The 25139-nt window shown below is 47.4% G+C and overlaps 1 protein-coding gene across 1 annotated transcript in view; it reads left to right on the top strand.

Annotated features, from left to right (window-relative positions):
• LOC129715807 (NACHT, LRR and PYD domains-containing protein 3-like) overlaps nt 1-24645 on the top strand; it is a 49123-nt gene extending 24478 nt beyond the window's left edge. Inside the window, exons 6-9 of the mRNA XM_055665674.1 lie at nt 4046-5783; nt 6660-6746; nt 6902-7068; nt 24635-24645. Of these exons, the coding sequence (XP_055521649.1) occupies nt 4046-5783; nt 6660-6746; nt 6902-6980 (1904 nt within the window). The 3' untranslated portion in view covers nt 6981-7068; nt 24635-24645. The remainder of the gene's footprint in view (nt 1-4045; nt 5784-6659; nt 6747-6901; nt 7069-24634) is intronic.
• Nucleotides 24646-25139: the final 494 nt, after the last annotated feature.

Genomic DNA, 25139 nt, shown 5'->3' on the forward strand with positions numbered 1-25139 from the left:
AATGCCTCGACACCCACCATCCTTCTTTTGCTTGGGAAATATATTAGACACAAACTGCAGAGGCTGATAAACCGTCTTTTCAATTACACCTTTTGTGAATAATGTTTCAATTTCATAATTTGCCTGTAAAGTTTCTGGTTTTGAAACACCAATTTCCGACTTGGTGTATGTTGAGTGGGTGGATGTTATTCAAGAATAAACTCAATTCGAAACCCCTGAATGCTGTCCAGTATAAACGGATCTGATGTTATGCAGCACCATTCATTGTAAAACAATTGCAATCTACCCCCCACTGGTGACTGATCTATAGGGGATATGTCCTGGACAAGTCCATCTGCTCGTACCTCTATGGTTGCTGGGTTCTTTTGCCTCCGAATTTTAGTGGGTGTATGCACTGGTGCACGCCAACGGCGTAGTGATGGGAGAGCCCGGCTTGGTCCTTGCCTCGCCCCATACCGTCTGAAGGGGTATGGTCGAAGAGGCGGCATCCTGCTAGTCGGATATGCTTGATAAGGCAGACCTTCTTCGCCTCTTCATCTAAGTCCTTGCCTTGCTTAGACAGGTCTTCTCCAAACAACAAATTTGGTGGCTGTATGTTTGACGATCTGCTCAGAGCTGCAACTTCGGATTTAACGTCGGTCTGATGGCGTTCTTTCTCATGCAGTTAATCTCGGTGGGCATTACACACCCGGCCCAATGTATCCCGCTGTGTGGCCGATAGTGGTGCCCCTTCGATTTACCGCCCAAAATGCCGTTATGCCTGATCCGATTTTTTTCTGCAGCCTTAGTTTCTGCAATCGCATGGTTGCACCCATTTGCCTCCAGATAGCCTGGGTCATGGTGAGCATTCCGAGTGAGGCACAATTTACAGGTGTTTCTGCCATTATTGATTCTTGGAGCTGGTGAGAGGTCATAGAAACATAGAAAATAGGTGCAGCAGTAGGCCATTCGGCCTTTCGAGCCTGCACCGCCATTCAATATGTTCATGGTTGAGCATCCAATTCGGTATCCCGTACCTGCCTTCTCTCCATACCCCCTGATCCTTTTAATCACAAGGGCCACATCTAACTCCCTCTTAAAAATAGCCAATCAACTACCTTCTGTGGCAGAGAGTTTCAGAGATTCACCACTCTCTGTGTGAAAAATGTTTTTCTCATCTCGGTCCTAAAGTATATCCCCTCTATCCTTAAGCTGTGAGCCCTTGTCCTGGACTTCCCCAACATCGGGAACAATCTTCCTGCATCTAGCCTGTCCAACCCCTTAAGAATTTTGTAAGTTTCTATAAGATCCCCTCTCAATCTCCTAAATTCTAGCGAGTACAAGCCAAGTCTATCCAGTCTTTCTTCATATGAAAGTCCTGACATCCCAGGAATCAATCCGGTGAACCTCCTCTGCACTCCCTCTATGGCAATAATGCCCTCCCTCAGATTTGGAGACCAAAGCTGTACGCAATACCCCAGGTGTGGTCCCAACAAGACCCTGTACAACTGCAGTAGAACCACCCTGCTCCTATACTCAAATCCTTTTGCTCTGAATGCTAACATATCATTCGCTTTCTTCACTGCCTGCTGTACCTGCATGCCTACCTTCAATGACTGGTGTACCATGACACCCAGGTCTCGTTGCATCTCCCCCTTTTCCTAATCGGCCACCATTTAGATAAAAGTCTGCTTTCCTGTTTTTGCCACCAAAGTGGATAACCTCACATTTATCCACATTATACTGCATCTGCCATGCATTTGCCCACTCACCCAGCCTCTCCAAGTCACATTGCAGCCTCCTAGCATCCTCCTCACCGCTAACACTGCTTCCCGGCTTAGTGTCATCCGCAAACTTGGAGATGTTGCATTCAATTCCCTCGTCCAAATCATAAATATATATTGTAAATAGCTGGGGTCCCAGCACTGAGCCTTGCGGTACCCCACTGGTCACTGCCAGCCATTCTGAAAAGGACCCGTTTACTCCTACTCTTTGCTTCCTGTTTGTCAGTCAGTTCTCTATGCACATCAATACTGTACCCCCAATTTCTAATGTGCTTTAAGTGTGTATACTAAGTTCTTGTGTGGGACCTTGGCGAAAGCCTTCTGAAAGTCCAGATAAACCACATCCACTGGTTCTCCCCTATCCACTCTACTAGTCACATCCTCGAAAAATTCTATGAGATTCGTCAGACATGATTTACCTTTCGTAAATCCATGCTGACTTTGTCCAATGATTTCTCCGCTTTCCAAATGTGGTGAAATTGCTCTTTAATGGTACCTCAATTGGTCCGACAACATTTTTACGTTCAATAGGATTTTGCCTTAGGAGAATGTTCAGCGGCTTATTTTAATGTCACATCTTAAGCGTTTTTATTCCCGTCATTTATAGCATGATGGGAACTCTAGCCCCTTCCGGGTATTTCCCACCTTCGCAGTTGGTTATACTGACCACTGGTGATCTCTTTCATAGAGAGCGGATTTTTGGACAGCCTGACCACGTGCTGCAACCCGAGTTTCCTGAAGAGACCTTCGAATACAAAGCTCCCTTACTGGAGCATATCCTACTGGAGCTGTGCTCAACAGCCTTACTTGGCTTTATGCTTTGGGGTATGTCTTTCAATACCTCTAACGTCAGTGACAGAATAACTCTGCCCTGGAAGGCTCAACCTCTTTCATGAGGGAGACATAATGCAGCTCGTTTACAGGTTTTGCTGCCGTGGTCCCCCAAGTGGACACGTGGATATAAAGCTCCTGTTCCTGGAGCTGATTTTCTCTGTACATCCCTTACCTGAAGCTGCTGCCACGGCCCTTTTGGGTATGAAACTCCTCCTGGAGCCTGTCGTGGTGGAGCATCCCTTCCATCAGATGCCCCATCTTATCAGACGTCCGCAGCATTGTTTTTATTGGGAAGTGTATTCTCCTCGCCCGATTTACGGGTTTGTTATAGAGTGACTGGATCTGATCTGTTTTCCACTCCTCTGCTTCTGGACTGGGCAAGAACAGCGTTTCCCTGGTCTTCACTGTCTACCCCCACGATCCTTCTTGCTCAATTGATGATGTTTCACAATTGTTGACCCACCTCTAGATACAACATCCTACCTCCACCCGTATGCCGAATGCATTGCTTCCTTCATGACTGCTCCTGCTCCTTCATGTCCAGCAGCCATTTAATTTCTAATGTCACTTCCTCATGAACACCTGTCCTTTCCTCACTTTGCTTCCAGCCATGCAGGGAAACAAAATGTTTTTCTAGTTGAAAGCTACTTGCAGTTTTCACCGATGACTCTGAACAATTGACTGTCACTTCTGGTGATTCCAGTCCCACTCTGCCCCCTCTGTCTTTGGTCCACCACACAAACTGTGCGCGAATCACAGAATAACACCTCATCTCCCAGTGCAATGCGTGACAGCCTTCTGGACTCAACATTGATCGCAATACGTTTCAATGATCAGCATCACCTTTCCCCTTCCACCTCCCCCTCCTTCTCCCACTCGCTCTCTCTCCCGTTCCCCAACTCCCAATCCCTTCCCCCTTCCCTCTCTTTGCCTCGCCCCTCCAAGTCCCATTCCCCCTCCAATACACCCCTCACTCTCGCCCTTCCACCCCTGCACCCATTCCCTCTCCCCATCCCCTTCTGTCTCTTTCTCCTTCCCTCCCCTTCTGCTCCTCCTCCCTGCCCACCGCCTTCCTCCCACGTTGATATCCCCCCTCCCCACATGTGCTGCCTGAGCTGGTGGGTATTTCCCTCCAGATGTGCCGCTGACAGAACACCCAATGCCCTTTACCCTGTCTGTGCCCAGCAGATCAACACTGGCTTTTTCCAAAGTCTGTTCAAACCCAAAAGAAATGCAAGCTGTGTTTGTCATGGGAGAATCAACTGCAGGACAAGGAGGGACCAGTGAACTGGGGAACGGGCTCACAGTTAATATCACAATCTGCTTGGCTGGTGATTTTCTCAGCCGTGGCTCACGGCACTGAAGAACTCATTCTTGTAATCATGAATGTTGAGTTTTGAGTTGAGCCATCTAACATTGTGTCCATTATCTGCCTGTTCCCATGCAAGATGTTCAACAGAAACACAAGGAGAATCTGCGAGCACAGAGTGAAACACTGAGTGTGAACACCATCCTGATGAACGAGAAGGTTAAGGTTTTCCAGTTGCTTGATCGATACGCTGAGCTCACAATCATCTCCACTGTTCGAGATCGGACACTGGTGGAACATGAGCTGCTGGCAAGAGGTCGGGACCATGAAGTGTGGAGAGAGAAATGTCTCCGGAGAGAACTGGAAAAAATCAGGACTGATCAATTGTTCCAAAGCAGCTTTTCCCGGAGGAAATCCCGATCTGGGAATTCAGCATCAGTGGCCGGAGTTGCGGGGATTGGAAAAACAACATTGGTGCAAAAGATTGTTCATGACTGGGCCACGGGGAAAATATACCAACACTTCCAGTTTGTCTTCAGTTTTAAATTCCGGGATTTGAACACTATTAACTGCAGAGTAACCCTGAAGGAACTGATTCTGGATCAGTATCCATACTTTAAGAATATCCTAGGAGAGGTCTGGAAGAACCCAGAGGGATTGCTGTTTATATTCGATGGTTTGGATGAATTCAAGGGCAGAATCGATTTTGCTGACAGTCGGAGAGACACAGAACCTCAGCACCAGTGCCCAGATCCCGAGTGGTGGTGTGAAGTGTCTGACATTGTGTACTGTTTAATCCAGCACAAGCTGCTCCCAGGGTGTTCAGTGCTAGTGACCACCCGCCCCACTGCGTTACATTTATTGGAAAAGGCAGAGATCAGTGTCTCAGCTGAAATCCTGGGATTTGTTGGTGAGGAACGGAAGGAATATTTCACCAGGTATTTTCAAGATCAGTCGGTGGCAGCAGCTGTTTTCAAACATGTGAAGGAGAACGAGATCCTGTACACCATGAGCTACAACCCCTCCTACTGCTGGATCCTTGTCCTGACACTGGGCCCCTTCTTCACACAAACACACCAGGACCCGCAGCAAGTTCCCAAGACCATCACACAACTATATTGCTACTTTATTTACAACATCCTGAAAAACCACGGCCGTGAGATTGAGAACCTCCGTGAGGTGTTACTGAGGGTTGGTCAGATGGCCTTCACTGGAGTGTCCAATAAGAACATTGTGTTCACAGATGGAGATTTGATCAAATACAATCTGCAGCCTTCCCAGTTCCTGTCCGGGTTCCTGATGGAACTTTTGGAGAGAGAGGATTCAGCCCAGAGTGTGGTGTACACCTTCCCGCACCTCACCATCCAAGAGTTTGTAGCCGCACTCACACAATTCATGACTGTAGATCAAGTGAATATCCTGAAATTCCTGTCTGAAGCCCACAGCATGACAGACGGGCGATTTGAAGTATTTCTCCGTTTTGTCGCTGGTCTCTCCTCCCCACAGTCAGCTCAGGTCCTGGAGGAGTTTCTGGGTCCATTTCCTAATCAAGCAACCTGCCGAGTGATTGACTGGGTGAAGGAGGAAGTTAAACGCCATGCAGAAAACACAGGGAGTGAAGCTGGTAATCGGAGCCTCCTGAACACGATGCACTACCTGTTTGAGTCTCAGAATCCTGCACTGGCTCAGCAGACACTGGGATCTGTGGAAACACTTTCATTCAGTGAACTGGGACTGACCCCGATTGACTGTGCTGTCCTGTCTGATGTCATCAGGCCCTGTGATACAATCAAACACCTCGATCTGTGGAATTGCCGCATTCAGTGTGAAGGTCTCCAGCGGCTGGGACCGGCTCTGCACAAGTGTCAGCATCTGGGGTAACTGTCTGTTTGATGCTAACACTGAACTATATATATTTTTCACTATTTTGTTCTTCTCAGAAAATCTGCTCCCGGATAGCCTGATGGTCGATTCCATCCAGTCAATGGGGAATGAGAATAAATGGTGAAAGTCAGCAAACACCATACCCACGGTGATTTATTCACTAATTTGCTGAGGGGTTCCCAGAAATATCCGTTTGGGAAAAGTTATCTCGGCCTCGGGGTTTACATAGAAACATAGAAAATAGGTGCAGGAGTAGGCCATTCGGCCCTTCTAGCCTGCACCGCCATTCAATATGATCATGGCTGTTCATCCAACTCAATATCCTGTACCTGTCTTCTCTCCATACCCCCTGATCCCTTTAGCCACAAGGGCCACATCTAACTCCCTCTTAAATATAGCCAATGAATTGGCCTCAACTACCTTCTGCGGCAGAGAATTCCAGAGATTCACCACTCTCTGTGTGAAAAAGGTTTTCCTCATCTCGGTCCTAAAAGATTTCCCCCTTATCCTTAAACTGTGAACCCTTGTTCTGGACTTCCCCAGCATCGGGAACAATCTTCTTCCTGCATCAAGCCTGTCCAACCCCTTAAGAATTTTGTAGGTTTCTATAAGATTCCCCCCTCAATCTTCTAAATTCTAGTGAGTACAAACCGAGTCTATCCAGTCTTTCTTCATATGAAAGTCCTGACATCCCAGGAATCAGTCTGGTGAACCTTCTCTGTACTCCCTCTATGGCAAGAATGTATTTCCTCAGATTAGGAGACCAAAACTTTACGCAATACTCCAGGTGTGGTCTCACCAAGACCCTGTACAACTGCAGTAGAGCCTCCACTATCAGTTTGTTTCCTACTCTGTCTGTTTATGTTTAGACTGGGAAGCAACGACCTGGGAGATTCCGGAGTGAAACTGGTGTCTGCGGCTCTGAGGAACCCGGACTGTAAAATACAGAGACTGGGGTAAGTCCCAGACTGTGAGAGATTGTGTTTAAACTCACTGGGTGTCTGACACTGAACATTAATATGATCAGTAATTGTGTCACTGATAAACACTGGGGATTTGCACCGTCTCCTGTCTCTCTGTGTCCCTCACCCTCACTCTCTCTCATCTCCAGGCTGTGGGCTGTCGGTCTCACAGATTCTGGAGCCGAGGATCTCGTCTCCGCTCTCAGTACAAAGCCCTCACTGACGTAGCTGTGGCTGGACAAAACTCCCTCACAGACCGATCTGTCCCCGCTCTCCGCCGCCTCATACTGACCCTCCCGAGACTGGAGCGGATCTGGTGAGTGTTTGTGTTAATGTTTAATGTGATAAAATATCAGCTTCACCTGTGATTTTGTTCTGTAAATGTTGTTGAAATATTAACCCCAGTCCCAGTTATTGACACTGTTGTTTCATCTGTTTATTTCCTCTTTATTCCTCGACTGTTTCAGGCTGGCGGAGAATAAGTTCAGTCCGACCGGGGAGAAGGAACTGAGGTCGCTGCAGGAACCCAGACCCGGACTGAGTGTGGACGTGTGAACATCTCAGGGTGTAAACGTCACTGCCCTGGGGACCGGAATATTGTTGGCCGATTCCCCGCCCTCCCCTTTAAACGGCCGCCCTCCCCTTTAAACCCCAACGCTCCGGGTTTAAACCCCAACGGTTCCTGGGACGGGCGGGCGGTGATGTCAGAGCCGGCCCTGCCTGCTGTCACGTGACCCGGATACGCGGCGCTGCTGCTGGTGCTGGATATCCGGTGCTGCCCCCAGTGGGGGACAGGGGAATTACAGCTGGACCTGCAGGATCCCGGATGTGACATCATCATCAGCGGCCCCTGCTCCTGCTGCGGATTGATGATGACATCAGCAGCATTGTTCAAACTGTTCATTCACACAGCAATGTCTGTTACTGCGTTATCATCAGTAAATCACATGTAAATAGTTTATTACAGTAATAAATATTGTAAGTCAGTGGATGTCTGGCCTACTAATATTTGCAGAACTCAATAAACGCTTGTCAATTCTAGATTTCCTGTCGGATTGCTGATGATTTCAGCAGAAATAGGTGATCTTCCCTTCCGCATCCATTCTTTATAATGCAGGATGGGGGGAGAACGGAGTGAATTCAGTCTGTTCTCCCCCTCCATTCCCAAACCTTACTCTGCTGCGTTCTCTCTCCGTTTACCCTCACGTATTCTCCCCCTTCGTCTACTCTACTCTGAACTAGGGGTCTCCTTCACCCTGCCCCTGATCCTTCACACTCCATCCTGCACCTATCCCCCTATTACCCCCTACTGCCCCCGTTCCTGCATCCCACCTCTTGCATCCCACTTCCTGCACCCTCCTCCTGCACCCCTCTCCTGCTGCCTCCCATTCTGCACCACCCTTCCTATCCCCCCTACAGCCCCCCTCTGCTCCCCATCTCACTCTCCCTCCTGCTCCCCCCTCTTCACCTCCTCCTCACCCCATGTGCCGAATCCCCCCTCCTGCTTTGCCTTTGTGCTACCCCCTCCTCCTACCATTCATTCCCACTAATTCTTTCCCCCTCATCCACCCCTCATTCTCTCCCCCTCGTTCCGTCTCACTCGCCTCTCCCCTCATTCCCCCCCCAATTCTCTTCCCTCTCACATTCACCCCCGCCTCTCCCCCTCATTCTTTCCCACCCCTCACTCTCCCTGCACATTCTTCCATCCCACCCCGCCCCCGCCTTTCCATCCTGAATAGAGAGCAGGATGACTGGATGGCAGAAGACAAAGAGTGGCAAGTAAGGGGGCTTTTTCATGTTGGTTGCCAGTGACTAGTTGAGTTCCGCAGGGCTCGATGCTGGGACCGCTACTCTTCAGGTTGTATATTAATGATTTGAACGAGGGTATTGAAAGCTTTGTTGCAAATTTTGCAGATGATACGAAAATATGTGGAGGTGCAGGTAGTGCAGAGAAAGCAAGAACTCTGTAGAAGCACGGACAGGTTGGGAGAGTGGGCAGAGAAGTGCCAGATGTAATGTAGAGGCACAAAGTGTGGAGTCATGCTTTCTGGAAGTGCACATTAAGGTGTATACTATTTTCTAAAGATCTGGGGAGCACTTCAGGTCTAGTGACCACAATACCATTAGTTTCAATATAATAATGGAGCAGGTCAGAACTGGACCTAGGGTTGGGATTTTTGATTGGAGAAAGGCTAACTTTGAGGAGATGCGAAAGGATTTAAAAGGAGTGAATTGGGACATTTTGTTTTCTGGGAAGGATGTAGAAGAGAAATGGAGGACATTTAAAGTACAGAATCTTTGTGTCCCTGTTCGGTTGAAAGGAAAGAATGGGAAGAGAGAGATAGGGGAGAGAGGGGGAGAGAGGAGGAGTGCGAGAGGGGGTAAGAGATTGGGAGGAGAGAGAAAGGGAGAGACAGATAGGCGAGAGAGAAAGGAGGGATAGTGGAGAGAGAGGATGACAGCGGGGGAGAGTGAGAGAGGGGGAGAGGGAGGGGGGGGGCAGGGTGGAGAGAGCAGGGGAGAGAGGGGGAGATATTGAGGAGAGAGGGCGGACGGAGACAGGGGAGAGGAAAGAGATATTGAGAGGGGGGACTGTGGGAGAGAGGGTGAAGAGAGAGGAGGAGAGATAGACTGGGGAGAGGGGGTGAGAGAGTGCGAGAGGGTTGGGATAGAGGGTGAAGAGAGAGAGTGGGAAGAGGGAGGGCAAAGAGAGACTGTGGAGAGATGGGGTGAGAGAGCGTGGGAGAGAGGGTGAGAGAGGAGAAGAGAGATAGACTGGGGAGAAGGGGAAGAGAGAGAGAGATGGAGGAAAGTGGGAGGAGAGAGGGGGTGAGGGGGGGGAGAGAGGGAGAGCGTGAGGGCAGAGCGAGAGATGAAGTTTGGAAGGGGGAGAGAGAGAGGTAATCTATATAAGTTTAATTTATTGTAAATTTATTATAAAGTGGAGTGGGGAGTGTATCAAATATCGGTTTATGTTATTATTGTAAATTTATTATAATAACGTGGAGAAGGAGTGAGATGGGGTGTATTCGAGGGGGCGAGAAACGGGGAGAGGGGAAAGTTTAGTTTTTGTTTGTTAGTTTACTTTATTTCGTTAAATGAGAGGAAATCGAGAGATGGCGAGGGGATAAAGGAGAGAAGAGGGGGGGGGGAGAGTGTATCAAATATTAGTCTAGTTTTCGCACTGGAAACTAGAGTGGAAAGGAGCGTTCGTTGGTTTGCGTGGACCCAGTGGCCGAAGGGCCTGTTCCAGCGCTGCATCTGAAGCAAAATGTGAAGCAGGGAGAGGAGGGCGAGAATTTGGGGCCTGTTTCATTCTGGTCGATGTTTGCCTCCCCTCCCGTTCCCAGCGGAGATGAAGAAAATGGCCGTTCCCCCCCCCCGTCCCCCCCTCCTCCCATACCCTCTAATACTCACCATTCCCCACCCACCTTATCCAGTGGCTGTATGATGATCAACATCTGCACTAGATTGGTGGTGGTGTTTTAGATCAGACAGAGAGAGAGCATAGAGAGGAGGGGAGGAGGGAGGGGAGAGCGAGAGAGAGATAGAGTGGGGAGAGAGAAAGCGGAGAGTGAGGGGAGAGGCAGAAGGGGAGAGAGAGAGACCGGGGGAGAGTGCATACAGAGAGGAAATTTTGGCACATCCAGTCTTTGACTTGCTCAATGCACTGGTACAGCAGATCTATGGGGCGATAGTAATTTGGTGATAGCGCTACATAGATTTGAGTGTCATCGGCATAGCAGTGGTGGTCAATATTATTATTTCGCATGATTTGCCCTAGTGGGAGCATGGAGATGTTGAATAAAATCCCTTTATTCCCTGCTGTCTTCCTCTAGGGGCCAAACTCTCCACCTAAGATCGAACATTGCGGGACTCCACAAGGTTGGTTCTGATACAAAGTCACCAATGGAAACAAAATATTTCCTATCTTGTAGATATGACCTGAACCAACTTAAGACTGTGCCTGAGAGCCCCACCCATTTTTCCAAACTGTCCAAAAGTATTGAGTGATCAACAGTGTCGAATGCAGCACTGAGGTCTAATAGCATTAATATTGAAACTTTGCCAGAGTCTGTGTTAAGACGAATGTCGTTTATAACTTTAATAAGGGCGGTCTCGGTGCTATGAAGAGGTCGAAATCCTGACTGGAAGTTGTCGTAGCAGCCAGTTGAGGCCAGGAAGTGATTAAGTTGCTGGAGGACAACTTTCTCAATGATTTTACTTATGAAAGATAGGTTTGATATTGGTCTATAGTTGTTAATAATAGAGGCATCTAGGCTCTGCTTTTTTAAAGGGGTTTAATAACTGCAGTTTTCAAGGCTTTTGGGAAATTGCCTGATTGAAGAGAGCTGTTAACTATTTGCAGTATGTCTATTGCTAGGCAGTCAAAAACATTCTAAAAGAGGTTGGTAGGCATCAAGGCAGCAGGTGGATGGCCTTAGTTGTGTCACCGTTTCCACAAGAGTTTTAGAGTCTATGACATTAAAGCATGTCATCATTGCCACGTTACTTTTGCCTAAACAGGGTGGTGATCCAACATTTTTGTTTGAAGCGGAGATATTAATGGCACGTCTGATGCCTTCAATTTTATCAGTATAAAAGAATGCAAACTCATTGCATTTCTGCTTGGAATGGAGTTCAGGTGGTATTTGTGGTGGGGGGTTGGTCAGTCTGTCAACAGTTGCAAATAGGGTTTTTGCCTTATTAGTGTTGTGGTTAATGATATTGGAGAAAAATGTTTCTCTAGCACTTTTTAAGTCTAAATTGTAGGCACGGAGGCTCTCTTTATAGATGTCATGGTGAATATGAAGTTTTGTTTTCCGCCAGATGCGTTCAGCTTTCCAGCATTCTCTTTTCTGGGCCGTTACAAAAGCAGCTTTTCTCCAGGGTGCCTTTTGCTTACCAGAAATCGTTTTAACCGTAACAATGACATCTATAACTTTCACAATTTTGGAGTTAAAGTTATCTACAAGATCATCAGCAGAACATGGGTTTAGAGGTGGTACAAGGAGATGGCATTTTTAAAGAGTACATTAGAATGTTCATTTATATACCGTTTTTTGACAGCATTTGATTTTGTCTGTTTGTCGGGAATAAAAGATATATTAAAGAAAATACAGAAGTGGTGAGACAATGAAGGATCAGTCACGGAAATATCAGAAACATTCAGACCCTTTGTGATAATCAAGTCCAGAGTGTGCCCCTTACAATGAGCAGCCTCTTTTACATGTTGAGACAGTTCAAATGTGTCTAAAATAGTAACAAGTTATTTTGCACCCTTGTCATTCAAATCATCAGTATGAAAATTAAAATCATCAGTTATAACTAGACAGTCAAAGTCAGTGGAGATGCTAGACAATAATTCTGTAAAGTCATCGAAAAAATTAGCATAATATTTAGGAGGCCTGTAAATAATTAATAGGAGAACTCGGGGGGAACATTTCAATATAGCACAAAGGTATTTGAACGATGGAAAATCACCAAGTGATATCTGTTTCCCCTGAAATATATTTTTAAATATAGCAGCAACCCCTCCACCTCTTCTTCCAGATCTACATACATCAAAAAAGTTCTAGTTGGGAGGAGCTGTCTCGATCAGAATGGTTGCACTGTTATTTTGTTCTAGCCATGTTTCAGTTAAAAACATAAAATCCAGTTTAGAGGTGGTAATAAAATCGTTGACTAAAAATGATTTGTTATTAAGAGACCTAACATTAAGCAGACCCATCCTGATGGTATTATTGATAGGCTTCATGGTTGGTTTTGGTTTGGAGGGAATAGGTATTAGATTTGTTAGGTTAGCAGAGTGTCTAAGTTTCCCTTTGTTTACTCTCTTAGTAGTCACAACAGGAATGCAGAAGGTGCCATAGTTTGACGTAGGCGATCTTGGGTTCAGCTGATTATGCGGAACTTCCTTCGTAATGTGTCTACGGCTGAACCCTTTCTTGTCTTCACGTGGTCTGCCCTGTTTCGACAAATGCAATCAACCTCGTGCACAATCAAATAAGATCGAATAGTCCAAGTTGTCCTACAACTTTAGGCTGTGCACGCCATACGCAAGACGAAGAAGAAGGTTGATTAATTAGTTTAACAGTCGCCTCAATGGCCCCGCCACGCTGCTTCATCGTTCAGTATGAGCGCAGCTCAACTGACCGTAACTTCAATCCCACACTTTCGGCCACCGCAGTAACTATTGCTTGCCTGGAATGGTTTGACTTTACCCTGCGACAATGAAATTCTCTGCCTTCATCACTTCTGAGGCGGAACGGCCCAAAGACTCACGACACTCAGAGAACAGAAACATTGCCGCTTCACAATAGTCCTAAACCTAGATAAAACGGGGAATGAAGCAGCACCTCTCCGTTTCTCTCTCCTTTCATCCTTACTTCTGTCCTCTCTCTGAACTGTTACTCTCTCCCCTACCCTTTCTGTGCCTCTGTCTCTGCCAACGTGTCTCATCTTTCCCCTCCCTCCTCTCACTCTCATTATCTCCCCATCGCATTCCTTATATCGCTCTCAGTACACCCTCTCTCTGCCGTTGCCCCACGACTCACTCTAAACCCTCTCTCTTAAAAGTCGCACTCTTCCTGGAGAGTTCATAGGTCTCCTTCCATCTCTAGCCCTTTCATCCTCTATCTCACCCTTTTATCTTCATATCGTCCCTGTCTCCGTCTCCGTCTCCGTATTTGTCTCCGTCTCTGTCTCCGTCTCGCCTCTGTCTCCGTATTTGTCTCGCCTATGTCTCCGCCTCTGTCTCTGTCTCTGTCTCTGTCTCTGTCTCTGTCTCTGTCTCTGTCTCTGTCTCTGTCTCTGTCTCTGTCTCTGTGTCTGTCTGTATCCTTCTCCATTCTCCAACTATCACCTGCTCGCTATCACTTCCCTCTCCGATGCCTTTCTTGGGATGTGCGATTAAAACGGTTAGCCACCATGCGATGTAACAGCAGTCCCTAAACCCCTATCGTCACTGTCAGACAGCCTTTCGAGATTAAACAGTGGTTCAGCTGCACCTCCTCTAATCTCCTCCCTCTCCCTACTCTCCCTCCCTCTCTCTCCACCCCTCTTTTCCCTCTCTCTCACACACTCTTCCCCCTCTTTCTCTCTCCTTCCCCCTCTCTCCCCTCTTCTCTCCCTAACTCTCTCCACTCTCTCTCCCTTCTATCTCTCAACTACTCTCTCCCCACTCCCCGTTCTCTCTCACCCTCCCTCTCCGCACTCTCTGTCACGTTAATCTCTCCGCCCAACTTTTTCCTTCTCTCTCGCCCTTCTCTCCGTCCCATCTCTCCTCCTCTCACCCTTTCTCTCTCCCCATTTCGCCCCCCCCTCTCTCTCTCTCTTTCTCTCTCTCCCTCTCACACTCTCTCTCTCCCTCTCTCTCTCTCTCCCTCTCTCTCCTCCTACTCTCTCCGCCCTCTCCTTCTCTCACTCCCCGCTCTCTCTATCCCCATCTCTCTACCTTCTCCCCTATCACGTTATTATAATTAATTTACCATAATAAACTAAACTGATATTTGATACCCCCTCCACTTTATAATACATTTACAATACATGAAACTAATGTCTGTTACCCCACTCTCTCCCCTGTCACCTTCTCTCTCTCCCCCATTTCTCCCGCCCTCTATCATTCCCCTATCTCTCTCCCCCTCACTCTTCATTCTGTCTCCCCTCATTCTCTCTCCCCCTCTCCCCCTTCTTCCACTCTCTCTCTTCCCTCTATCTTGCCCTGATTTCTCGCGTATTCTTCCCCTCACTGTCTCTCTCCCACTCTCCTTTCTTTCTCTATCCATTGCCCCCATACCCTCTCTCTCCCTTTCTTTCTCACCTCACCCCATCCTCTCAATCTCTGATCTGAAACACCACCTTAGAACCTGTATAGGCGTTGACAATCATGGATCCTCTGGATAATGGTGATTTTACGTGAATGCAGGGGGGAAAGTGACATTTTCTCGCCCTCAGCTGGGAGCAAGAAGCAAAAGTCGGACAACACGAAACAGGCGCCAAATTCTCGCTCCTCTCCCTGCTGCACATTTTCCCCTTTTTACATGGGACACAGAGCGGAAATAGACCCTTCGGCGCATCGAGTCCGTGCCGACCACGACTGCCCGTTCACACACTAGTTTAGTTGAGAGATCCAACGTGGAAACTCAACTTATGTATGAAACACTCTCCCCTCTCTCTCTCGCCTCTCCCATTCCCCCTCTCGCTCCCCCTCTCTCACACCTCCTCTTTCACACCCCCCTCTTTCACCCCCACTCTCTCCCCCACTCTCTCTCCACTTTCTCTCTCCCCCACTTTCCCCTCTCTCCTTTCCCCCACTCTCCCCTGCTCTCTCTACCCATGCTCCCTCTCCCTTCTCGCTCTCTGCCCTCTCTCTGCCCCTCTCGCCCTCTCTCTCTCTCCCTCTCCGCCACTCTCCCTCGCCCCTCTCTTTCGTTCTCCCCTATCTCTCTCTCTCCTCCTCCCCTCTGTCTCCTCCCTCTCTCTCACCCACTATCTTTCACATCCTCTAGCAATCCCCCTCTCTCTCTCTCCCCCCTCTCCCTCCCACTTCTCTCTCCCATTCTCAATATTACCTCTCCATCTCCCCATCTCTCTCCCCATCTCTTAACTCATTCTCTCCCCCTCTCTCCCTCTGCCTCTCCCCCACTCCCTCACTCTCTCTCTCTCTTCCCCTCTCCCTTCTCTATCTCCACAATCTCTCTCCCAGCTCTCTCCTTCCCCATCTCTCTCCTCCTCCATCCACATTTCTCTCTCCCCCCTCTCATGCCCCTCTCCCTCCCCTATCTCTCCCCCCCTCTCCCCCCCCCTCTCCATCTACCCCTCTTCCCTCTCTCACCTCTCTATTCTCTTACCCTTCTCCTATCCTTTTCTCCCCTCCCTCTCACTCTCTGCCTCCCCCTCCCCCTCTCTGTCTACCCCTAACTATCTCTCTCCACCCTCTCTCACCTGTCTTTCCCACTCTCCCTCCCTCTCTCCGCCTCTCTCCCCATTCCCTCAGTCCCTCTATCAATCTATCTCTCTCTCCCCCCTCCTCCCGCTTTCTCTCTCTGCCCCTCTCTACTCCCCCACTCTCTCTCCCCTCTCTCACCCTCTGTCCCATTCCTCTCTCTCTCCGTCCCTATTTCCCTCTCCCTCTCTCCGCCGCCTCTCTCTCTCTCTCCTCAATCTCTCACACTATATCTCACTTCTCCCCTCTCTATCCTTCACTCTCTCCGCCCTCTCCCCTTTCTCTCACATGCCAATATCTCTCCCCGCTCGCTCCCCATCTCTCCTCATCCTTCACCCTTCTCTCTCCCCTCACCCCGTTTCTTTCTCCCCTCTATCTCTCACACCACTCTATGCAACTCCCACGCCCCCCCTCTCTCCCCCTCACTCTCTCTGCCATCTCTCACTCCCTTTTCTCTCTCAACCTAATGTCCATCCCCTCTCTCTCCCTCCCCATCTCTCTCCTCTCCTCTTCCCCTTCTTCTCTTTGCCCTCTCACCCTCTTTCACGCTCCCCTCTCTCTCTCCACCCTCTCTCTCGCCCATATCTCTCACCTCTCTCTCTCCATTCCCCCCCTCCTCCTCTATCTCTCCCCCCCCCCCCCTCCCCCTCCCCCGTCCTACCGTTATCTCTCTCTCTCTCTCCTCCCCCGCCAATCTCAAGAGAGTCAAGAGTATATTTAATTGTCATTTGTCAATCTGTATCTCCCATTCTCTCTCTCCCCTTCTCTCTCCTCTCGTTCCCCTCTCACTCTCCCCTCTACCCTCTACCTCGCACCTATCATCCTCTCCCTCACCCTCTCTCCCCCCGCGCTCTCTCTCTCACTCTGCTCTCTCTCTGCCCTGTCCCCTTTCTCTTTTCACCCAGTCTCTCCCCACTATCCTTCGGCACTCTCTCCTCCGTCACTCCCCCAGATTTCTCTCTTTCCCCTCTCTCACCCACTTTCTTCCCCCTCTCTCACACTCCCTCTCCCCTCTCTATCTCTCTATCCACTCTCTCTCCCTTTATCTCCTCCTACACTCTCTTCCCTATTTCCCTCACGCCCTCTCGCACTCCCCATTCACTCTCCCCCTCTATCCTGGAGTATTGCGTACAGTTTTGGTCTCCTAATCTGAGGAAATACATTCTTGCCAAAGAGGGAGTACAGAGAAGGTTCACCAGACTGATTCCTGGGATGGCAGGACTTTCATATGAAGAAAGACTGGATAGACTCGGCTTGTACTCGCTAGAATTTAGAAGATTGAGGGGTCATTATTATTGTTATTATGATTGTCAAGTCTTCTAATGTTTTTGCAGATTCCCCGCTTGAAAGGGATTTGATTTATCTACCCCGAAATGATGAACTGGATTCACTCAGACCAAACACTTCTTTTCCACCTTTTATTTTCTCCTCCTTTTATTTTGGCAGATTAGTCTTTAGCAGTTTTAGCAGTTTTAGCTGCTTAGTTTTTAGCAGTTTTAGTCTTTACCAGATGAAAAACCTTAGACGCAAAGGCAGAAAATATACACATTACTGTAACCAAATATAAATAACAGAAAATTACATGTATCTAACATTCCAACTCATAGCAGCCATTTTGTTTTTTTAAATAATTTTCACATTTCATTAAATGAAAAATACAGATAATGCCCACTACTGTTACCAATTTTTTTAGCTTAATATCATATGAATCTTTACTGATTTTTAACACATTTTATCATATTTTTTAAAGTGCAATTATTTAAACCAACACCACACATAGCATATAAGCATTAGAAATTAGCTCACATTAGCCCTTAACCCCACAATGAAGCAGGATGCACTTTACATAGACAACAAACACTATCATCACCCTGTCATCTTGGTTAACAAACACCACCAATATTTCAAACTTTCTCAATCAACACGTTAGCCAGACAAGTTTCTCAGACATTAAAAGGGTTAAACAGAGTCTCTGGGGCTGCAGTCTTCGGCTCAGTTCATTTAGAATTCAGTCCTTACCGGCTGCCAATTGGGTCTGTAGAAAATCAGTCCTAGAAACATAGAAATTAGGTGCAGGAGTAGGCCATTCGGCCCTTCGAGCCTGCACCGCCATTCAATATGATCATGGCTGATCATCCAACTCAGTATCCCGTGCCTGCCTTCTCTCCATACCCTCTGATCCCCTTGGCCACAAGGGCCACATCTAACTCCCTCTTAAATATAGCCAATAAACTGGCCTCAACTACCCTCTGTGGCAGAGAATTCCAGAGATTCACCACTCTCTGTGTGAAAAAAGTTTTCCTCATCTCGGTTTTAAAGGATTTCCCCCTTATCCTTAAGCTGTGACCCCTTGTCCTGGATTTCCCCAACATTGGGAACAATCTTCCTGCATCTAGCCTGTCCAACCCCTTAAGAATTTTGTAAGTTTCTATAAGATCCCCTCTCAACCTCCTAAATTCTAGAGAGTATAAACCAAGTCTATCCAGTCTTTCTTCATAAGACAGTCCTGACATCCCAGGAATCAGTCTGGTGAACCTTCTCTGCACTCCCTCTATGGTAATAATGTCCTTCCTCAGATTTGGAGACCAAAACTGTACGCAATACTCCAGGTGTGGTCTCACCAAGACCCTGTACAACTGCAGTAGAACCTCCCTGCTCCTATACTCAAATCCTTTTGCTATGAAAGCTAACATACCATTTGCTTTCTTCACTGCCTGCTGCACCTGCATGCCTACCTTCAATGACTGGTGTACCATGACACCCAGGTCTCGCTGCATCTCCCCCTTTCCCAATCGGCCACCATTTAGATAATAGTCTGCTTTCCCGTTTTTTGCCACCAAAATGGATAACCTCACATTTATCCACATTATACTGCATCTGCCAAACATCTGCCCACTCACCCAGCCTATCCAAGTCACCTATTCTGTCTTCTTCCCTGGCTTCTGGTGCTGTGTGCCCTTTTGAAAGCCCCGGGCAGAACTCGGCAGGCTGGGGTTCCGCTCACTTTAATCACTGTCTCGTAATTTCAATTTAGCATTTCTCTGCTCCTGTCCTTTCATTTCAGTTTGACTTGACACCTCCCACTCGATCTTCCAATGAAACCACTTGGGAGATCGACGCTTTAAAGTCAAACTTTGAAGTCTAGGTTTGAACTTGGTCTCCTGATGCATTTCTGTCTTGTTCTTCTACTGGAAGTAAGACAACCAGCCGCCTAACATCCCTGTGAACAGTCGTGGCTTGGATCCTCTCCTTCCCCTGAGTGGAATGCCTTGCTCTTCCCTTCAAAGCCTTTGTCAGAGGAATGGAGTAACTTGGAAAGATCCGTACATTAACGTCTCTCACGATGCCTTTGTGGTCTGGATTGGAGTTGACGACTCTGCCCAGCTTGAATTGCCCCCTCAGTGCATTTTGGTCACTTAACCAGACAATGTCTCCGGCAGTGACATTTCTCTGAGTGGTGTGCCACTTGTTCCTTATAAACAAGTTAGGACCAACGAATTGGCTCCAGCTCTTCCAAAACGTGTTCACCTCTGATTGCATTGTTCTAAGTCTTTTGTAGGGGTAGCTGGAGAAGTCAAAAGTCTTGATGTCTCCGCACTGAGATGCACGGCCAAGCAAAAGAGTATTTGGTGTGATGTACTGAACGCAGTCTTCCCGGCTTTGTATCCAATGGACGTTCATTTGACAGGTTGGCTGCCATGTAAAGAGCTGTCTGAAACTCACTATAACTGAGTGACGATTCTTTTCCAAAACTTTGGAGCGCTCTCTTCACAACACGCACAGCAGCTTCCGCAGCGGCATTCCTGTGTGGAGAATCAGCAGGATGGATTTTCCACATCCACTCTGTTCCATTTTTAGCTGCGTTCTCCTCCAAAGCTGCTCTGTCCTTTAAACCCCTATAACCCCCTCTAAACTCCTCTCAACACATCCGAGCACCTCTAAACCTCTCCAGGCCCCTGTAAACCCCTCCAAACACCTATAACACCCTCTGAACACAATGAACCCTTCTAAACCCCTCCGAACCACTAAACAGCTCTAAACTCTTCTGAACCGCTCTAAACCCCCTCTAAACCCCTCTAATTCCATGTAAACTGCTCTGAACCCCTCCAAACCGCTCTAATCCCCTCTTAACCCCTCTACCAACTTTAAACCTCTCTAAACCGCCCGAAACACCCCTAAACATCTCTAAACTGCTCTGAACCTCTCTGAACCCCTCTGAACCCCTCTGAACCTCCTCTAAACACCTCTAAATCAAACCAAACCGCTCCACACTCCTGTGAACCCGTCTGTATCCATATAAACCTCTCTAAACATCTCCAAAATCATCCAAGCCCTTCTAAATCCTTCCAAACCCCTCTAAACTGCTTTAAACCCCTCCACACAACTGAACCTCTATAGACCCTACCGAACCCATCTAAAACCGCATCTAAACTCCACCAAACTCCTCTAAACACCTCGAAATCGCTGTGAACGCCTCTACGCCCCCTGAAAACCTGCTTGAAACCCCTCCAAACGTTTCCAAACCCCTCCAAACACCTCGAAATCCCTCGAAATCCCTCTGAACTCTCTCTAAATCCCTCTAAACATCCCTCTGAAAACCTCTGAGTCCCTCTAAACCCCTCTCAACACACCGGAACACCTCCGAACCCCTCTAAACTCATCGAAACCTCCAAATTCCACCTTAAGCCCCTCTAAACCCGCCTGTACCCACATAAACATTTCTAAACCTCTCTAAATCACTCTTAAACCCGTCTAAACCCATCTGCACAACTTAAACGGTCTAAACCCCTCAAAACCCCCTGAACCACTCCGAAACACTCGAAACTCCTCTAACCCTCTAAAACATCTAAATCACTCTAAACCTCTCTAAGCCCCTATAAACCCCTCTAAACCCCGCTAAATTCGCATAAATCCCTCTAAACATCTCTAAACCACTGAACCACTCTATACCCCTCTGAACACCTATGAACCCCTCTATATCACCATACATCTGTCTAAACACCTCTAAGCCCCTCCAACCCCTCTAAATCCATCTAACCCCCTCTAAATCCCTCTCAACCTGTCTAAATACCACTAAAACTCCCCCAACCCCTCTAACACCCTCTGAACCCCTCTAATCACATCTGAACCCCTCTAATCCCCTCGAATAACTATAATCCCCTACAAACCTCTCTGAACACTTCTGAACCGCTCAAAACCCCTTTGAACGCATCTGGGCACATCTAAACCCATCTAACCCCCTTTGAACCCCTCTAAATCCACCAGAACCCATCGAAACCACCCTAAACACCTCGGAACGACTGAAGTCCCTTCTAAACCCCCCAAAATCCCTAGAAACCCCCCAAAACCTCAAGAAACCCCTCGAAACCACTCGAAACTCATCAAAACCCATCGAAACCCCTCTAAACACATCGAAACCCCATAGAAACCCCTCCAAACCCCTCTCCGCACCTCGGAACACCTGTATACCCATCTAACCTCTATAAACCCCTCCAAATCCCTCCAAGCCCCTCTCAAACCCTCTGAAACGGACTGAACCCCTCGGATCCACTCGAGTCCTCTCGAAAGCCCTCGACACCCGTAGAAACCTATCGAAACCACTCGGAAACCCTCTAAACCCATCGAAACCTCTCTAAACCCCTTGAAACCACTCAAAAACCCTCTAAACACATATTAGCCCCTCTGAAACACTCTAAACCCCCTTTAAACCCCTCTTTAAACTCCCCTGAACGCCTCTAAACCCCTCAGAACATCTTCGAACGCATTTAAACACCTCTGAAGCCCTGTAAACCCCTCGAAACCCCTCTGAACCCCTCTAAACCTGTTTGAACACCTCTAAACCAGTCCAAACCACCAAACACCTCTAAAGCCCTCTGAACCTATGGTTGAGTGGTCATAACAAAGGGGCATGGAGTTCAACCCTTCCAAATGTGAAACTATGCATGTCACCAGAAAGAGGAATCCAGGCGAAACATCTTACAATATACTTGGTGCCACCCTTGAAGAATCCAAACAAACCAAGTATCTTGGCATCAAATTGCAGAATGATCTGCGTTGGAATGGTCAGACTCATCATGCAACGGTGAAAGCAACAGGTGTCCTAAACTTTCTGAGGCGCAACTTTCATCATTGTTCAAATTCTGTTAATGAGAAGCTATACTTCACCCTCGTTAGACTTCATTTGGACTACGCAGTTGCAGCTTGGGACCCATACACAAATAAAAACATTTCGTCCATCGAACGTGTCCAAAGACAGGCGGCTCGATTTGTTACTAACACCTATGAGAGAGAAGCGAGTGTCACAAAACTTCTGAATTCTCTGGGGTGGGACCCTCTCCAAGACAGACGTGAAGCTCACCATTTGATCTGTTTTTACAAAATGTTAAATGGTCAGCTCGACATAGATTACAAGACCTACACCAAACCCAAACCAATTAGGAGCAGACGAGGGCATGCAATCCAAATTGTGATCCCAGCTACAAAGACAGATGTGTACAGCAATTCGTTCTTCCCCCGCACAATTAAAGCATGGAATAATCTCCACCCAACTATAGTTACACAACTAGATGCAACTAAATTTAAAGTAGCTCTTTCTTCCCAATAACTCTTTCTGGCTTAAGCCCCCCCTTCACCACCTCCAGTTTAAATTCCATTTGGGATATTTTGGAGGACCAAGAAACCAAGAACCACTCTAAACCCCTGTAGAGCCCTCTAATCCACTCTGCACGCCTCTAAACCCCTCTAAACACCTATAACCCCCTCTAAATCCAACTGAACCCTTCTGAACCTAAACCCCTCTAAACCCCTCCAAACCCATCGGAACCCCTCGTAACACCTCTAAACCCTTCGAAAACCATCTGTTTACCACTGAACGGCTCTGAAACCCTCTAAACCCTAACCACTAAACCTCTATGAAAACTCTGAACCCCTCTAAACCTCTCGAAACCCCTCCAAACCAATCTAAACCGACCGGAACCCCTCTAAACCCCTGTAAAGCCCTCTAGTCCACTCAAAACGCATCTAAACCATTGTGAACCTGTTTGAACAACTCTAAACCACTTCAAACCACGCTAAACCCCTCTGAAACCCTCCAACCTCTCTGAACACCAATGCACCCCTCTAAACCCCTCCAAACGAAACACCTCTAAACCACTCTAAACCACTCTGAACACATTTGAACCGCTGTAAACCCCCTCTAACCACATTTCAACAACTCTAAACAGCTCTCAACCTCTATAAACCCATATGAATCCCTCTGAACCCCACAGAACCCCTCAAAACATCTCCAAATCCCCCTAAACCACCTGAACCCTTCTGAACACCTCAAACCCCCTCTAAATCATACCAAAACGCTCCAAACCCCTCTGGACCGGTCTGTACGCATATAAACCCCTCTAACACAATCTAAACCCCTCTAAACTCCGTTAAATTCCTCTAAACCCCTCGAAACTACTCGAAACCTGTCTAAAGACCTCTAAACCCCTCCAACCCCCTCTGAACCCCTCTAAACGCCTCTGAACCACTCTCCAAACAGCAAAATCTCTATAAACACTTTTGAACCCCTCTAAAATCCTGCAAACACCTCTAAACACCCCCGAACCCATCTGAACACAGCTGAACCCCTCTAAACCACTCCAACTCCTCTGGATCCCTCTAAATGCATCTAAACCCCCCTTTAAGCCCCTCTGAAACCACATTTACCCCTCTAAACCCCTCTAAACCCAAACCCATCTAAATCCCTCTAAACCCACCTGAGCTAATCTAAACCCCTATAAAAACCTATAAACCTACAAACCCTTCTAAACCCCTCAAAACCAATCTAAATTATGGAGAGGGGCAGAACTGGACCTAGGGTTGAGATTTTTGATTGGAGAAAGGCTAACTTTGAGGAGATGCGAAAGGATTTAAAAGGAGTAAATTGGGACATTTTGTTTTATGGGAAAGATGTGGAAGAGAAATGGAGTACATTTAAAGTTGGAATTTTAAGAGTACAGAATCTTTATGTTCCTGTTCGGTTGAAAGGAAATAGTAAAAATAGGAAAGAGCCATGGTTTTCAAGGGAAATTAGACACGGTTCGGAAAAAAAGGGAGATCTACAATAATTATAGGCAGCATGGAGTAAATGAGGTGCTTGAGGAGTATAAAGAATGTAAAAAGAATCTCAAGAAATAAATTAGAAAAGCTAAAAGAAGATATGAGGTTGCTTTGGCAAGTAAGGTGAAAGTAAATCCAAAGGGTTTCTACAGCTATATTAATAGCAAAAGGATAACAAGGGATAAAATTGGTCCATTAGAGAGTCAGAGTGGACAGCTATCTGCAGAGCCAAAAGAGATGGGGGAGATATTGAACAATTTCTTTTCTTCGGTATTCACCAAGGAGAAGGATATTGAATTATGTGAGGTAAGGGAAACAAGTAGAGTAGCTATGAAAACTATGAGGTTCAAAGAAGAGGAAGTACTGACACTTTTGAGAAATATAAAAGTGGGTCGGATAGCGTTTCTGTGGACGCAGTCGGGAGACCAGGATGGTGGTCTGCCTCCCTGGTGCTAAGGTCTCGGACGTGTCTCAACGCATCCAAGATATCCTGAAATCAGAGGGAGAGGAGCCTAAGGTCGTGGTACATATAGGTACCAATGACATAGGTAAAAAAAGGGAAGAGGTCCTGAAGTGAGGATTTAGGGAGTTGGGAGGAGAGTTAAGGAAAAGGACCAAAAAGGTAACAATCTCAGGATTACTGCCTGTGCCACGCGACATTGAGAGTAGGAATGGAGCGAGGTGGAGGATAAATGCGTGGCTGAACACCTGGTGTAGAGGGCAGGGATTCAAGTTTCTGGATCATTGGGACTTCTTTTGGGGAAGGTGGGACCTGTACAGAAAGGATGGGTTGCACTTGAACCCGAGGGGGATCAATATCCTGGCGGGGAAATTTGCAAAGGCTGCTGGGGAGACTTTAAACTAGAATGGTTGGGGCGAGGGACTCAAATAGAGAAAGCTAGTAGACAGAATGGGAGGCAGGAAGCAGAAATGGGAAGCACTCGGACACAAGAGGAGAAAGAAAAAAAAGGAAATAAACAGAGAAGAAGAGACGGGGGGGGTTTCTTAAATGTGCATATTTTAATGCTAGGAGCATTGTAAGAAAGGTGGATGAGCTTAGAGTCTGGATAGACACCTGGAAGTATGATGTTGTGATGATCAGTGAAACGTGGTTGCAGGAGGGCTGTGATTAGAAACTAAATATTCCAGGATTTTGTTGCTTCAGGTGTGATAGAATTGGAGGGGCAAGAGGTGGAGGTGTTGCATTGCTAGTCAGGGAAGATATTACAGCAGTGCTTTGGCAGGATAGATTGGAGGGCTCGTCTAGGGAGGCTATTTTGGTGGAACTGAGAAGTGGGAAAGGTGTAGCAAAACTTATGGGGGTGTATTATAGTCTGCCGAGTGGG

Source organism: Leucoraja erinacea, unplaced genomic scaffold, assembly GCF_028641065.1.
Source record: "Leucoraja erinacea ecotype New England unplaced genomic scaffold, Leri_hhj_1 Leri_141S, whole genome shotgun sequence".
NCBI classification, from domain to species: Eukaryota; Metazoa; Chordata; class Chondrichthyes; order Rajiformes; family Rajidae; genus Leucoraja; species Leucoraja erinaceus.